Source organism: Canis aureus, chromosome 33 (genome assembly GCF_053574225.1).
Source record: "Canis aureus isolate CA01 chromosome 33, VMU_Caureus_v.1.0, whole genome shotgun sequence".
In the NCBI taxonomy this organism is placed as follows: domain Eukaryota; kingdom Metazoa; phylum Chordata; class Mammalia; order Carnivora; family Canidae; genus Canis; species Canis aureus.
This window is the reverse complement of record NC_135643.1, coordinates 25,212,561-25,230,230: the sequence shown is the minus strand read 5'-3', so window position 1 is coordinate 25,230,230 and position 17,670 is coordinate 25,212,561. Positions and strand designations below refer to the sequence as shown.

General features: G+C 37.6%; 1 protein-coding gene across 1 annotated transcript in view; it reads left to right on the top strand.

The window, feature by feature from the left end:
* The first annotated feature begins 307 nt into the window (after positions 1-307).
* Positions 308-17,670, top strand: part of TACR3 (tachykinin receptor 3) — a 78,105-nt gene continuing 60,742 nt past the window's right edge. The window contains exon 1 of the mRNA XM_077882180.1: positions 308-846. Within this exon, the coding sequence (XP_077738306.1) occupies positions 308-846 (539 nt within the window). The remainder of the gene's footprint in view (positions 847-17,670) is intronic.

Genomic DNA, 17,670 nt, shown 5'->3' with positions numbered 1-17,670 from the left:
GCCCCCCGGAGTGCCCCGCTGGTGACAGCTCCTAACATCTCCCTTCCCTCCCCTCTCCGCCTTCTGGCCTGCGAGAGTCGCCCACTCCTCCTCGGAGAAGGTGCGTCCCTTCCCCCCCCCCCCCCCCCCCCGCATCACCTGCTGGCTCGGAGCATCTCAAACCCAGCCAGGGCCGCGGTAGCATCTCCGCCTCGCTCGCTCGCTCGCAGGCGGGAGCTGCGGGCCGCCCAGCAGCCCAAGGACCGCGAAGCAGGAGCTCCGAGGGAGGCGGCTGCGCGGGCAGACCCGGGGCTGGAGACGCGCGGCGATGGGCTCTCTCCCAGCAGCCGCCACCTGGACGGACCGCGCGGGCCCCGCGGGCGCGGGCGGCGGCAACCTGAGCGCGGCGCTGGCGGCGGGGGCGGCGGGGGCGGCGGCGGCGGCGGGGGCCGAGTGGCTGCAGCTGCTGGGGCGAGCGGGCAACCTGTCGGCCTCTCCGCCCGCGGCCTCGGCGGCGCCGGCGCAGCCCCGGGCCAACCTCACCAACCAGTTCGTGCAGCCGTCCTGGCGCATCGCGCTCTGGTCCGTCGCCTACGGCCTGGTGGTGGCCGTGGCGGTCTTCGGGAACCTCGTGGTCATCTGGATCATCCTGGCCCACAAGCGCATGAGGACCGTCACCAACTACTTCCTCGTGAACCTGGCTTTCTCCGACGCCTCCATGGCTGCCTTCAACACCTTGGTCAACTTCATCTACGCGCTTCACAGCGAGTGGTACTTCGGCGCCAACTACTGTCGCTTCCAGAACTTCTTTCCGATCACGGCGGTGTTCGCCAGCATCTACTCCATGACGGCCATTGCGGTGGACAGGTGAGGAGAGGGCGGGGGCGGGAGGCTGGAGGGCGGAGGGCAGGGCTGGGCGGTGGCTGGGCGGCGGGATGCGGTCGCGCGGGCACGGCGACTAGGCGCATCTCGATAAAAGGCAGGGGCCCGGGCGGGAGTTCTTGGGCAAAGGAGGTCCTGCAGCGGGCTCAGCCGGTTTCTGCTTCGGCGGCCTCCCGCCGCTGTCCCCCGACCCCTGATCCCATTCCGGGCCCTCAGAGGGGCTGAGATGACAAATGAGGGAGATGGGGGAAATCTGTCATTCCAAGTAGGACAAACTCAGCTAGAAACAATGCTAGCAAGCTTTCTCAAGTGGCTTCAAACAACTGCTGAAAGACTCATGGTCTCTTTGGGTCTTCCTTCTTTCTAGTAGTCACTACTCTGTCAGAGGAATGGACTAGGAGTCACCCTCCATCCTTCCCCCTTCTCTCTGGTCTGCTGGGCCTCATCCCCACCCACCGTATTCCCTGGCCTTGCTCCAAAGCCGATACTGGCTGGCGTGGGCTCCCGGTGGTCATGGAGCATGCACTAGAGGTAACAATGACCCTCCAAAAGACTGCTTTATGCTGGAAGTTTCCACAGTGTCTTGGGTTAGATTTCACTTTCAATGATCTGGGGAGGCTATGAGCTGGGTGCACGTTGTTCTTGGAAGATTACATACAACCAAATGTTTCAAATGATGAGGGGAAAATCTCAAATAATAAACGGTTAAGGGGATCCCTGGGTGGCTCAATGGTTTGGCGCCTGCCTTTGGCCCCGGGGCACGATCCTGGAGTCCCGGGATCGAGTCCCACGTCGGGCTCCCGGTGCATGGAGCCTGCTTCTCCCTCCTCCTGTGTCTCTGCCTCTCTCTCCCTCTCTCTCTCTGTGTCTATCATGAATAAATAAATAAATAAATCTTTAAAAAAGTAATAGACGGTTAAAAATGAGACATACTACCTTATAGCTATTTAATTTAGCTAATAATTTATAATAATTAGCTAATAATTTATAGCTAATAGTTTTTTTAAATATTCCCCCATCCACAATGGGGATTTCTGAGATTGTCAAGCGATTAAAAGAAGCTAGATAAGTCACCAACATTTGTTCTCATATTTAAGTTTCTACATTTTCTGTTTGCATTTGCTTTCTCCTTTTGAATATTATGGAATATGCATACTTGTGTTAAGACAATGGTGAACCCCTACTTATTACTGAAAGCTGGTTACACTTTAATTCAATATTATTGTAAAACTTCAACAACACCAGTTGATTCCTCTCTGTTCTGTGATTGGCAGCTGCATGGGAAATGTAGGGGAGGTGGTGATGTGACTTTAACTTCAAGCCTCAATTTTAACTGTGAAAAGAAAGTACTTTTTCTATCTTAACAGCCTGTTTCAAAATAAAATAAGACTTAATATTCTTACTACATTAAGCCACCACTATGAAATAAAACAAAAAAAAAACAAATTCTTTCCATAAATCCATCCTCTGTATTTACTATTTTGAAATAGTGAGCACAAAGATATTGAAAACATAAATCTTTAATAACTACTTTTACATGCTAGGCTCAGAGGATTAAACTGAAGGAGCAGTAGTTAGTAGCCACTAATTAAGATAAATAAGCACAAAATCATATCTTCTAAAAGCCTTGAAACTGTCAATCTTCCCTTTATCTCTGATCTTCCACATATATCTCACCACTTTACTTTTGCAGAAACAGGAGTACAAAGTAGGAACAAATCAGCTCCAAGTGGAGGGATAGGTGAAACTGCCTCTAACCTTGCTCCACCAAGATAAAATGAAATGTTCTTTTGGTTTGAGCATCTTCCTTTTTTTGTTTTGTTTTGGTTTCGTTTTTCCTTTTTTTTTTTTTAATTACTTGTAAACATGTGGTTTTTAATGGAATCAGGAGGGGCATTAGCATATCATGTTTTAAAATTCTCACAATCTTCTCGAGCTATTAATAATTCATTATGAAATTTGATGAAAATTTACTGTGTGGGAAATAGGCATTTCAAAGTCTGAAGGGTACACAAGTGTTACTTTTCCGTTATTTTCTGCCAGCATTTATACAAAATCTGAAGTGGTCTTGGAGTTATTTCAGTTGATAATATAATGCTATTTCATCACAATCACTGACCTGATCTTAATGAATACTTATTCTTTACTATTTCTTTAGTAGAAAATATTATTCAGTCACCAAAACAATACAAAATTTATTGAGCATGCAATTTGTAACAAAATTTGAAGAATGTTTGGCTTAGATACTGAAAAGCTTTTTAAAAACTTGTTATTTAAAGTAATACTTTGAGCATACCATTGACAAAAAGAAATACAAACATATAGAAAAATCTACTTCAGATAATTTTTAGAATAAAAGACTATATGAATATAAGTTATTAGAATTCTCAATAGTTTACCATCCCATGGAATCGTATCTGCACTAGTGTCTTATCAAATATGAACTGGACAAACTAGTCCTGTGGTATTTGTAGTTACTTTGTAGATTCAAGTTTGCAAGATTGACCCCCCATACACACCCTGAGAAATTTCAGGTGAGTCACGGTGTCTTTGGTTATGGATGCATGGACTCTACACCCCATATGGAACATAGGCAATAGCAGGTGCTCACAGAAATTATATTTTCCCGTATAATTAATGCTTATTGAAATAATCATAAAGGTTATTAGTTCCCTAATTAGTTCTTATTGATAAAGGAATACATCATTTAGACTGCAACATGAATACTTGTTATTGTGCTTTCTATCCTCATTAAATATAAACTGAATTGCATTCTTCTAGGCTAAAGAGAAAACATATTTAACTCACTCTATCCCTCTGCATAAAATCAAAAGACCCTCTGAGCTTGAAAACGATTTCAGCTTTGAGTCAAGCACAAATGGCTTTTCTTCAGCTGTAGCAAAATGCTTGCAATCTCCTATGAACTTGGAAATTGTAGACCTGATTGTAGGTATTCCTTTTATGAACACATGTATTTTGCAAATGGAGAACCTCAAGCTAACTGTGACCACATTTTGTTTTGTTTTGCTTTCGTATGATACTAGTAACTCTGCTAAAGATGTTCATGTGAGGTCACAGGTTCTGGTCTTATCCTGACACATTTTCCCTTTTGTTTTGTTAGAAATTTCTGCAAAGCTATTTTTATTAGCTCAGAAAGCATCTTTCAGTTCTACACAGTCCCCTCATGCCTGGAAGTCTAATACCCATGCCCACAGACACCCACACACATTACAATTATTTGCCAATGAGCTTGCATTTCTCTTCACCATCCTTCCCAAATTTGCCATTTTGAATCTTAACAATTTTTTAAGATTTTATTTATTCATTTGAGAGACTGAGAGTGTGCACAGTGAGAGAGAATGAGAGAGAGAAGGAGCATGAGTGGATTGAGGGGCAGAGGGAGAAGCAGACTCCCTGCTGAGCAGGGAGCCCCCGATGTGGTGCAGGGCTCTATCCTAGGACCTTGGGATCATGACCTGAGTGGAAAGCAGACGCTTAACCAAACTGAGCCACCGAGGCACCCCTTGAATTTTAACATTTAAGCATGACATTTATTTGAAAGATGCTGAACTTTTCTCACCTGAACTCTGGATATAGCCTGAGAAGCAGATAACTCCAAGTTGTAAGGTACGGCTAAAGCTCTCCCAATCATCTTCCTTCCAGCCCTCAATTTCTGATCCTTATCTATCCTCTCTATCATTCTTTTTCCCAAGATCATGCAGTACAGCAAAGATTCAAGACACTGTAATCCACTCATGAGTCTGTGCTATTCTCAGGTTATAATACACTCTTAATGGCTCCTAAAGAATCCTGATGACTGTAGAGTTTAATTAGGCAAAATTATTATCTTCATTTAAATTAGACTTTAGTGCTTGTTTATATTATATAAATTTTGTATCTATATATTATATATTTACATGTATATATATTTTACATATACACTAATAACAAGATACAACACTAATATAAAAAGAACAAAAGATATGAACAGAAAACGCATAGAAGTAAAAATGTCTAACAAACATAAAATTATGAGCTGCTTACAATCCATATCTGCATTCCTTCACCTGCTATTTGCTCCTCAAACTACTCAAATCTGAATTCGTCTCCAAACACTATCTAAAGATAAGTTGTGAAACCCAGTAGCCATTTCAGTCCTCAACTTCTTTGATTTTTCGGTAGTATTCCTATCAGGTAGCTACTGCTTCTTGGCTTCCCACTTCCCAGGTCCCCTCCTTCCTCCTTGGCCTGTCTTCCATGCTTGTATTTCTGATTCTCTGCTTCTATATAGTAATTAAATACATAGGTTCCTCAATGCTAAATCCTGGGCCTGAGTTTGTCCTAACTTTATTCTCTCCCCAAGTAAGTTCATCCAAACCCATGGCTTTATTTTTCACTTTTGAATAAAGAGCTCTCATTTTTTTCTATCATCTAATTGGTTTTCCTCTGGATTGTAAAGATACATAACAATCTGTACAGTAGACAAATATAAATGAATGAAAAATTAAGTCTGGACAAAATAAAGAGAAAATAGGAACAAAATCAGGGTAAAGTTATAGCATAGACATCAAGTTAGAGAGTCATAATCATTAAAGTTGAACTTAAGATATGTCTGAGATTCTTGATATATATGCAAAAATACAATTAGTAATATAGCCTACACTGTCCATAAAATAATATATTCCTTAAGAGCTAAGGAATTTCTGGTATTAGGTTTCAAGAAATTCTTTGTATGGGCAGTAAAGAAGATACTGTCCTCAACCACTCTGTCACAAATACAAAAGCAGGTTTCCTACAGGGTTTTTTTTTTTTAATAATAAATTTATTTTTTATTGGTGTTCAATTTGCCAACATATAGAATAACACCCAGTGTTCATCCGTCAAGTGTCCCCCTCAGTGCCCGCCACCCAGTCACCCCCACCCCTGCCCTCCTCCCCTTCCACCACCCCTAGTTCGTTTCCCAGAGTTAGGAGTCTTCATGTTCTGTCTCCCTTTCTGATATTTCCTACCCATTTCTCCCTTCCCTTCTATTCCCTTTCACTATTATTTATATTCCCCATATGAATGAGAACATATAATGTTTGTCCTTCTCTGATTGACTTATTTCACTCAGCATAATACCCTCCAGTTCCATCCACGTTGAAGCAAATGGCGGGTATTTGTCATTTCTAATGGCTGAGTGATATTCCATTGTATACATAGACCACATCTTCTCTATCCATTCATCTTTCGAAGGACACCGAGGCTCCTTCCACAGTTTGGCTATTGTGGCCATTGCTGCTAGAAACATCGGGGTGCAGATGTCCTGGCATTTCATTACATCTGTATCTTTGGGGTAAATCCCCAACAGTGCAATTGCTGGGTCGTAGGGCAGGTAACTTTTACAGGGAAACCTTCCATGAGGCTTCCAATTTAAATTAAATGTCCCTTTATTTGTTAAGTGTTCCTCTGGGTGAGCTAAAGGCATGTTTCAAAGCAGAATTCAGTGAATGAAGTCCTCAGAATACCAAATCTCTTTTTGAACAGTTTCTAGATGGTCAGGTTGGATGCACTGAAGAAATTACAAGAAAGGATAAAGTACATTTCCCCCAGAAGTATTTTTCTCACCTGAACCCTGGATATAGACTGAGAAGCAGATAACTCAAAGTTGTAAGGTATGGCTAAAGGTCTCCAAATCATCTTCCTTCCAGCCCCTAATCTCCGATCCTTATCCATCCTCTCTACCAGTCTTTTATTCCAATTTTTTTTTCACTCATTCATTTTAAGCACATATGCACGGTGCAAAAAATTCAAAAATTTAAATATTAGGAGGTTAAATTTACATATGGTTATCCTACTCCCCAAATATAGCCAACCTATGATCTTCATATTTGCATTTCAACTCTCATTTTGTGATTTATAATCTCCTCTCATATATATATGATATTTATACACATACTCTGGTGCATAGTATATTATATACATGCATAAATACAAATGTCTTTCATTTATTACTAAAATAATGTCACATTATGTCATTTTTAATTTAATATACTTATAAACATTTATTGAACAAATTATAGATCTCGGACACTATTTGATATAAGAATATAGAGATTTATCTTGCTCTATAATGTTCTTTAAATTTTTAATAGACAATACATATATTTTGTTTAAAATTCAAAAAGTAAATGGCTCACAATTTAAAATCCTATATCTAAACCTTCTTTGAGCTGTGGTTATATGTATTCAGTTACCTACTTGACATTTCCACTTGGATGTCTGAAAGCCCCTTAAACTCCATCAAATGCATTACCTTACTTCTAAACCTTTTTCTTTTCCAATGTTCCCCATTTCAACAAATAGTACAAGCATCCATTCAGTTGTTCAAATAGCTCCCAAATCTATTACCTTTTTTCTGTCTCTACCCCAATTTCCCAAGTCCAGCTATCATTATGATCATACAAAGAATGATGCTTTCAAAATATATATAAGACCATGATTCTGTACCCCTGCTTAAAATCCTACAGTGTTTTCCCATTGCTCTTATGAGAAAAAAAATATTCTTAATCCAGACAATAATGACTGATTCCTTCACCTGTCTAGCTTCATCTCATACTCATACCACAGCTCAACCGGCCTAATCTCTGTTTTAGGCACTCTTATCTTCTTTCAAGTCCCTGAATGTATGATGCTCTATTTTTGCCACAAAATCTTTTTTTTTTTTTTAAGATCTTATTTATTTATTCATGAAAGACACAGAGAGAGAGAGAGAGAGAGAAGCAAAGACACAGGCAGAGAGAGAAGCAGGCTCCATGCAGGGAGCCTGACATGTGACTCGATCCCGGGTCTCCAGAATCAGGCCCTGGGCTGAAGGCGGTGCTAAACTGCTGAGCCACCCAGGCTGCCCTGCCACAAAATCTTTGAACACAATTTACCATTTCAAATTTCCTTCTGCCATTTCCTCATTAGTTAAATGTACTCCTTTTTTTAAAAAAAGATTTTATTTATTTGAGAGGGACACAGAGAGAGAGAAGGAGAGAGAGAACAAGTGAGCTGGGTGGGTTGGGAGCAGAGAGAGAGGGAGAAGCAGACTCCCTGCTGAGCAAAGAGCCTGACACCAGGCTTGATCCTCAGACCCCTGGGATCATGACCTGAGCCAAAGGCAAATGCTTAACCAACTGAGCCACCCAAGTGCCTCAAAGGTACTCCTCTTAAATAATAGATCAAATGTCACTTTTACAGGGAAACCTTCCATGAGGCTTCCAATTTAAATTAGATGTCCCTTTATAGACTCTTTTAACACATCAGTCATGGCCTTTTTCATACCTTAAATTTCATTTTTATTTAGGAATATTTGATTAATAATTTCCTCTAATAGACTTGTTTATTTTTTCTAGTAGACTTGTAAACACCATGAAGACATGGTCAATTCTGATCTTAGTGCCTTCTGTATGCTTACGCTGATCATAGTGGTTTACAATGGTAGCACACAATCCAGACTATTGAATAAATAAATCTTAAGAGTAATTAAGCAAATGAAAATTAAAATAATGAAATACAACTCTTTATTAAAATTGGCAGAGATTGGTAAGTATGTTTGTAGTGAACAGGGCATTTTTATATATGCTTTTAGGTTGAACCATATGCAATTGCCATTTTTTTTTTTTAGTTTAAAATGTCAATATTCTGGGGGATCCCTGGGTGGCTCAGGGGTTTAGTGCCTGCCTTCAGCCCAGGGTGTGATCCTGGAGTCCCGGGATCGAGTCTCACATTGGGCTCCCTGCATGAAGCCTGCTTCTCCCTCTGCCTGTGTCTCTGCCTCTCTCTCTCTCTCTCTCTCTTTCTGTGTCTCTCATGAATAAATAAATAAAATCTTTAAAAAAATAAAAAATAAAATGTCAACATCCTATATCATTTAGCCTAACAATTGGATATATTTTGTAGAAACCTTTCAGGAGTTCAATTTGCCAATATATTCAAGGATATTTTTCTTATTTTTCTTTTCTCTTCCTCTTTTTGTTTTTAAAAAGATTTTATTTATTTATTCATGAGAGACACATAGAGAGACAGAGACACAGGTAGAGGGAGAAGCAGGCTCCATGCAGGGAGCCTGATGTGGGACTTGATCTCAGGTCTCCAGGATCACACTGAAGATAGTACTAAACCACTGAGCCACCAAGGCTGCCCAGTCTCTCTTTCTTTTTTCTTTCTTTCTTTCTTTCTTTCTTTCTTTCTTTCTTTCCTTTCTTTCCTTTCTTTCCTTTCTTCTTTCTTTCTTCTTTCTTTTTCTTTCTCTTTCTTTCTTTCTTTCTTTTTCTTTCTTTCGTTCTTTCTTTCTTTCTTTCTTTCTTTCTTTCTTTCTTTTTTTCTTTCTTTCTTTTCTCTCTCTCTCTCTATCTCTTTTTTTTTTTTTTTGAGAGAGAGAGCGAGAGCGAGTGTGCATGGGAGAGAACAGGGGAGGGGCAGAATGAAAGGAAGAAAGAAAATTCTAAGCAGGATCCTTTCACAAGGCTCCGTCTTAGGACTCTAGGATCATGACGTGAGCCCAAATCAAGAGTCAGACCCTTAACCAACTGAGCCACCTAGGCACCCCTCAAGGATATTTTTCAAATCAAAATTCAAAGTTTAATGAAAACATTAAACATTCAAAGTTTAATGAAAACATTAAAAATTCCAACAAAAGAAAATGATCAAATAAATGATGGGGCATCTATGAGGCCAAATGAAATTCTGTGTAAAAATTTAAATCCCATATTTGAATATAACATTAGTCCTCTCAAGTCTCCAGGCACACATGTATAAATGTGGTAACATTATCAGAAATATCAATATTTTTAGTTCATAACCTTTCCTTATAAACCACTTCTTGGGGCGCCTGGGTGGCTCAGTCAGTTAGGTGCCTGTCTTCGGCTCAGGCAGTGATCCCAGGGTCCTGGGACTGAGCCTTGAATTGGGCTCTCTTCTCAGCAGGGAGCCTGGTTCTCCCTCTCCCTCTGCTACTCTCCCTGCTTGTGTTCCCTTGCTCTCTCACTCTCTCGCTCTCTCACTCTCTCGCTGTCTCTCTCTCTTACGAATACATAAATAAAATCTCAAAAACAAAACAAAAAAAATACTTCTTGGTAGTCTCCAATGATTTCAGAGTCCCTAGAAAGGTCTGATAACAGTTCATCAGTAGTCCTCTTTAGCACTTCTAATCTCCCCATCCCACCCTAAGGAAAAAAGAAAAAGAAAAAGCAGTATCATCACACTGGTAGAGAGCATGACAGTTTCTCTTGAGGTGGAAACACTGTCTTTCTCCAGCTTGTTGTTTGGGCACATTGCATCCAAATCTGCAAAATTCATAAGTTACAATCTTTATTCTGTGCTTGAAATTTTTGTGATGACTATTTGTGTTGAAAGAGCATTTAGAAGAAATCATCTCGTTCCTAATCTTTGTTCCATTAACAGTTTCCTAATGACCAATATTCCTTCATCTTCCACTTGCAATTCTCTCTCCCTGGGCTCAGCAATAAATGATATGTCCAGGATGGGGAACCATACCTCCTCTTCCCCATGCCTCATAACTCTGAGCATAAATCATTTTTATTGAAGCCTGCTCACTGGTATATTAAATAAATTCTGCAAAATACACAATTGGGGTTTGCAGCCCTACCACCTCATTAGACACAGTCAGAGTCTGAATCCCATTTTCGACTCAGCAGGATTTCTAACACATGAGAAATTTTTAGACTATGGATTTAACAGTCTGATATAATTCTATATATGCAAAAGGTTTATTTGCTCTGAATGGTGAGACTTTGGGTAACTTTATTTTGTTTTGTACTTTTCTTTTTAAATTATCTACAACGTGCTTATTTTACATGAAACAAATTATTAATTAATTGAAGTTCTGTGGATAGTGGTGAAGGCTGCACAACAATGTGAATGTACTTAATACTTGGACTATACACTCAAAAATAGTTAAAATGGTAAATTTTATGTATGTTTTACCACAGCACAAATTTTTCAAATATTAATTAAATATTTTTTAAAGAACCAATAGTGACTCTGAGATATATGCCAAATAGTTTGAACTGCAGAGCTAAATAACTTGATTAAACTTTGTATAGACATTCTTGTGGTAGATGTCTTATGGCAACATTTTTAAACATATTTCCTGGCTGAGTTTGAATTTATGAAGAAAGCTCTGGCAAGAGAGTACTGTTAACATTATAATAGATTATTTTATAGGCTGTGAAATCTTTTTTTCCAGGAATTGTATAATAATATCTCAGCTGTGTGGAATAGCTTAAAAGCCTGGCTAATGGTACAAGATAAACTTAGTTTGGTATGTGACATAGGTTTTTAAATATTTGCTTAAATATCACATTTTGAGCTTTTATTATAATCTATGAGATTTTTTTCTTCCTATTTGCCCAAGTATCAAGGTTATTTAAAATTCTCTTTTATGCACACCTGTAAGTAAGGAAAATATGTATATGATTATATCACTAGGTAAGAGTTGGCTCAGTTTTGTTCTGGAGCTGGTTTATACTGGCTAGAGGGACTCAACTGCACACATTTCTTCCCAACTCTGCATTTAGTGATGTTAGTTTGGTAGCTGGAAATCATGGTAGGAGTTTACATCACAAAAATCTGAAAACACTAGAAATCGGAAGTTTTGTTTTCCATTTGATTTTTTTCACCCAGTGTGGTTGTAGTTGAACATTTACCAGCATACAACTCACTATATTTGTAGTCACTCACTCAACAGGTATTTCTTGAGTACCTTCTAAGTACTAAACACCGTATAGATATGGTACACACATTGGGATAAACAAGGTAGATATGGCTCATATCCTAATGAAACCAATTAATATATCTAACTTGAACCCCTCAGCTGTATTCCAGCATCTTAAATCCAACAACCTATTCAACTTTACCAGTGAAATGTCTAACAGGCATCTCAGACTATCCTGGGGTTGAGATGTCCCCAGACTTTACTGAGTTCTTTACATTCCTTCAAACTTATTCTTCCTGCAGTCTTCTGAGGTCAAAATCTGAGCCTCAGGTCAAAACTCTTAAACATATTGTTGACTCATATCTTATTTCCTACTCCATATCCAATCCATCTAGAGACAAATCTAACACCTCTATTTTTAGAATATATGTAGAACCTAATCACTTCTTAAGATATCTACTGTTGCCTTCCTAGTCTTAATCCATTTCTCACCTAACATGTTTCCCTACTCCTACTCTTATTCATTTTTGGTTTGTTCTAAATGAAACCACCAGAGGTATCCTGTTAGTAATGAATCTGATCATTTTCCCCTCAACAAATTCTCCAATGGCTCCCCAATTCTCTAAGGACAGAAATCAAAGTTCTTACAATGGTTTATAGAAATTTGTAGCAACGGGTCCTTTGTTACTCTCTGCTCTTATCTCCTGCTACTCACTACTCCACCACTCTGCTCCACCATCATTAGTCTCCTCTGTTTCAGCAATATAGTAAGCATATTTTCACTTCAGGATCTTTCCTTTTTCACTTTCTATGTGAAACATGCTTCCTCCAGATAGCCACATTCCTCATTCCCTGTACTACTTCTGAACTATAACAGTTTTACTTAAAATTGATTTATTCTTTATCACATGTATCACCTTCTAAAATACTATACAGCTTTTTTAAAGATTTTTTTTATTTACTTATTCATGATAGACATAGAGAGAGAGAGAGAGGCAGAGACACAGGAGGAGGGAGAAGCAGGCTCTATGACGGCAGCCCGACGTGGGACTCATCCCTGGATTCCAGGATCGCGCCCTGGGCCAAAGGCAGGCGCTAAACCGCTGAGCCACCCAGGGATCCCATGAAATACTATACAATTAGTTCATCTTTATTGCTTATTGTTTTCTATCTGTCTGTCCTACTGAGTTGTAAGTTCTGTGAGGACTAGATAAGACCTTTATTTCAATTAAATGAGTGAATAATAAAATCTATGATAACTATAAGAATATGTAGTAGGGGAAAGCACATGCAGACTGTTAGAATAGAAAAAGACAGAAATTGTAGAAGCATTTTTAAAGTTCATTGTACAGAGGAATAGAAACTATCTCCTAATAAGTTGACTACGAGTAGTTAATATTTAAGTAAAAATGAAACATTTTAAATACTCTATGCAGCCTAATGCATGATTATAATATCCAGCTGAATTATCAATAAAGAAAAAGGCTTGGAGATTTTCAAAGCATAAGAAACAATTTTGTTTTTTTTTTTTTTTTTAAGAAACAATTTTGAAGAAAACAAAATATTCACAAAATTGAGTGTTTATGTTGAGTAAGTACCTTTAATCACAATTCAGAATTCCCAGATAAAGAAACCTATTGAATTTATTTATTTTTTTTTGAAACCTATTGAATTTAAAAGATGGCATAGTACCCTGTGTATTGATTTTATATACCTTCAAATTGAATGGATATATGTATGTAATTTTTCCCATAAGCTAACTACTCGGCATAAGATAAATTCAAAATCTTTTACTCCTTAAATCAAGATGTTGTCAATATCTCTTCAACAAAGACTTACATAATCCTAATTTCATGTTGAAGACTACAGTGTTTCAGAATCAAACAAAATGAGTATAATCCAATATTATTTTTTGAATAATAGATTAAAATATCATTACTATGCAAGATATTACTCATTCACCTGTCACAGAACCATTGCTGATAAATATCTCAAATGAACTTAATATGCATTTTTCCTTTTTTTCTCTCCCCTTAGACAGGACAGGAAGGCTAGGGTAGGATAGAGTAGGATACTTCCCTTCTCCTACTTGCAAGGCTATACAGGGCTGGATTTTGCTATACCTTTCCCCTAAAACAGTTAGTTAGATTCTGAAAACTTGTCAGATTAGACTAGTCTGATTAGGCTCTGGCTAACTAGTTTCTCCTATTGGCAGACCTAATTAAGAACAGTCTTTAATGTGTTTCAAATAGTTCCTTCCCCCCTCTCCTTGCCAGAGCATGAGGGAGTGTTTCTCCGATAGTTACTGTGGTAACATGGTCAAGTTCCTGGAGATAACTCTGATAATATTGTGGGCCCCCTTATGAATGGGTCTCCCTGAAGTCTTTAGGTCTCAGACATGTCCACTCTGAGCCTCCAGCAATTCATATACTACAGCTGAGGTTTTCCTACCCGCACACTAGTTCTGATGGAGTTTTTGCTTGTGAACCTCTGTTCAGATATTTGCCTGTCTGCTCAACTTTGGTTCAGTGGTTTTCCCTACATCCTTCCCTCTCCTCCAGAACTGAGAAACATTGCTGATTTTTCAGTCTGTGCAACTTTTCACTAGTTAGGATGAAGTAGTAACTTCCAAGCTCTCTGCATGCAGAACCCAGAAACCAGAAGTGTCATGATATTTTCTTTTATACACACAAAAAGAAAGGGAAGGAGGGAAGGAAGGAAGGAAGGAAGGAAGGAAGGAAGGAAGGAAGGAAGGAAGGAAGGAAGAAAGAAAAAGAAAGAAAGAAAGAAAGAAAGAAAGAAAGAAAGAAAGAAAGAAAGAAAGAAAGAAGAAAGAAAGAAGAAAGAAAGAAAGAAAGAAAGAAAGAAAGAAAGAAAGAAAGAAAGAAAGAAAAGAAAGAAAGAAAAAAAAGAAAGAAAGAAACCACACTTATTTTTCAACATTTCGAATGTTTAAAATTACACTGCATGAAATATTAGTTTTACTATTTTTTCATTTCCTTATGTACACATGACTGAGATTTTTAAGTTTTTTGCAGAAATTTTTAAAGGTTACAGGAAATCTGTCATTTTTCTCATTGATTATTAAGATCATTTTGCACAATTTCAACTTGCATAGTCATTATGATGTTCCCATACTTTGCTAAGTGAGAACTGCTGGCATGTTAGGCATCACAACTTAATTGCCTAAGTTTGGTAATAAATACTTTTTTTCTCAGACAGTTGCACACTGGTTAGCACATACAGACCATTCTATTCACCCAAGATAATTATTATATTATTTAAGAATAAATCTTGCTATTTGCAATGACATGGATGGAGCCTCAGTATAATGTTAAGCAAAATAAATCAGAAAAGACAAATACCATAGGATTTCCCTTGTATGTGGAATTTAAGAAACAAAACAAATAAGCAAAGGGGAAAAATTAGAGCACAAGAGGGGACCAAACCAAGAAACAGGCATTAGCTATAGAGAACAAATTGATGGTTACCAGAAGGGAGGTGGGTTGGGGATATGTTAAATGGGTGATGGGGATTAGGGAGGACATTTACTGTGATGAGCACCAGGTTATGTATGTGAATGTTGAATCATACATTGTACACCTGAAACTAATATTACACTGCAAAAAAAATAATAATATTATACTGCAAGGTAACTAACTGGAATTTAAATAAAAACTTAAAAAAATACCTTTGTCAGTGATACAAATTATAAAGCTATGCAAATAGAATTGAAAAGGATTATACAAAGAAAATACCAGAAACTAATAAAAAGCATAGTTAGTCCAATAAGAAATTTGGAATTTAATATTTTGGAAAAACACAAGTTAGAGTCTCACTTTACACAATGTGCTAATATAAATATCAGATAGACCAAATAGTTAAAATATAACAATCAAACCATGAAGAAAAAAACAGAAAATCTTATCATTAAATAATCCTAGCTAGGAAAAAAATTCTAAACATCAGAACAGCAAAAGAATACAGAGTAAGATATTAGTTGCTTTGACTGTAAGAAACTATATAACCAAAACATATAGTTTAACCACAAAATCAAAAATATTAAAGCATAATTAAATAGCAAGCAAACTGTTTTAATTATTTTCAGTATAAATTATAGACACAGGGTTTATAACTTTATAATAAGCTCCTATAAATCAAGAAAATATTAATGCAAATATACAAAATATGACAATTTTTTAAAGAATAAAACTATTACAAAATAAATGAAAAAATATTTATCTTCACAATATTCATTTCAAAATATGTTATACCTTGCTAATGAAAGTTAGAGAAGCAGCCATTCTAAATTTTTGCTGATGGAAATAGAAATCAAAAAACATTTTGTGAAATCAATTTGGTAATGTATATACTAAAATTGCTCATTCCATTAGACACAGAAATTCTAACTCCAAGTATCTATCCATAAAAAATAAGGTTGCAAAGAATGACTTTATTGTTTTCAATTTTTTCACATTATAATAGGTCAGAAATAGATATTCTTAGGCACATTTTAGAGTATTGAGTAGTGATTAAGAATAACATTTCAAGAATATTTATATTCAAAGAGCATACAGTAAAATATTAATTACAGAGAATGTATATTACTATAAACAGGTAGAGGATATAATGATACATGCATAAATATGCATATGCATAAATAAAATAGTAAAAAGGAAATCAATGGGGAATATAAATAATAGTGAAAGGGAATAGAAGGGAAGGGAGAAGAAATGGGTAGGAAATATCAGAAAGGGAAACAGAACATGAAGACTCCTAACTCTGGGAAACAAACTAGGGGTGGTGAAAGGGGAGGAGGGCAGGGGGAGGGGGTGAATGGGTGACGGGCACTGAGGGGGACACTTGACGGGATGAGCACTGGATGTTATTCTGTATGTTGGCAAATTGAACACCAATAAAAAATAAATTTAACATTAAAAAAATAAATAAATAAAAGCCCTCCAGCCCCCCCACCCCCGCAAAAAAAAAAAAAAAAAAAAAAAAGGAAACGGAAAATGAACCAGGATATATAGCAATATTGTCCCTTAGTGACAGGATTATAGGGAATTTGTATTTTCTTTTTTTTTAAGATTTTATTTATTTATTTATTTAGAGATAGAGAATGAGCATGGGGAGGGGCAGAGGGAGAGGGAGAAGCAGAGCCCCTGCTGATCAGGGAGCCTGAATTCAGTCTCCATCCCAGGAGCCTGGATCACAACCTGAGCTAAAGGCAGAAGTTTAATCAACTGATCCACTCAGGAGCCCCTGTATCTTCTTAATATACCCTAGTATCCTCAGTTTCATAATCTGGGAGGGCGGAGTAACTTTCTATAAAGTAGGAGAAGATTATTTTTCCACAATTTCATTTTGTAGAAAGACCTGAACATTCACATGCTCATTATTCTATTACTTTGCTGATATACATCGGCTTTGCCTTTGCTGTGACCTGTTCCGTAAAACTCATTTTGAGGTACTTTACATGTATCTGTTCCTACAAATCTATGGAGTTACGGAATAAAGGAGATTTAATGAACCTTTGTACAGTATTTTCCATTCATTTGCTATTTGGATATGGTTCCACTATTTGATTTGTTAATTTTTAGGGAATCACTCTGATAGGTTGTTTAAAAAATTCTACAAGCACCACATATATAAAGTTTCAAAATAAATGGAGAGAAGTGTTAACATTTTCTGATGTGATGAACTCTCCTCTGTAATTACATCAGGTTCACTAATCATGTTCAGCTCTTCTTCATCTTTACTAGGTTTTGTTATTGTTGTTGTTTTGTTTTCTGCTCTACCAGTTACTGAGAAAAGTATGCAATAGTCCAACTATGCCTGGGAATGTATTTTTCATCTTAGTTCTGTCTAATTTTCTTTGCATATTTTAAAGCAATGTTAATACAAATCTAGGATTTCTTTTGCATTCCTGTTGAATGGATCTTTTGTATCATTATGAAATGTCTATCTTCACATTTTGTATCACTTCATGCCTTAAAGTCTAATGTTTGTGATACTTTTTTGGGGGGAGGGAGACTGTGTTTACATAATAACCTCTTTCACAGAAATATTTTAATACCAAAAATATCTAATATGATTAGAAATCA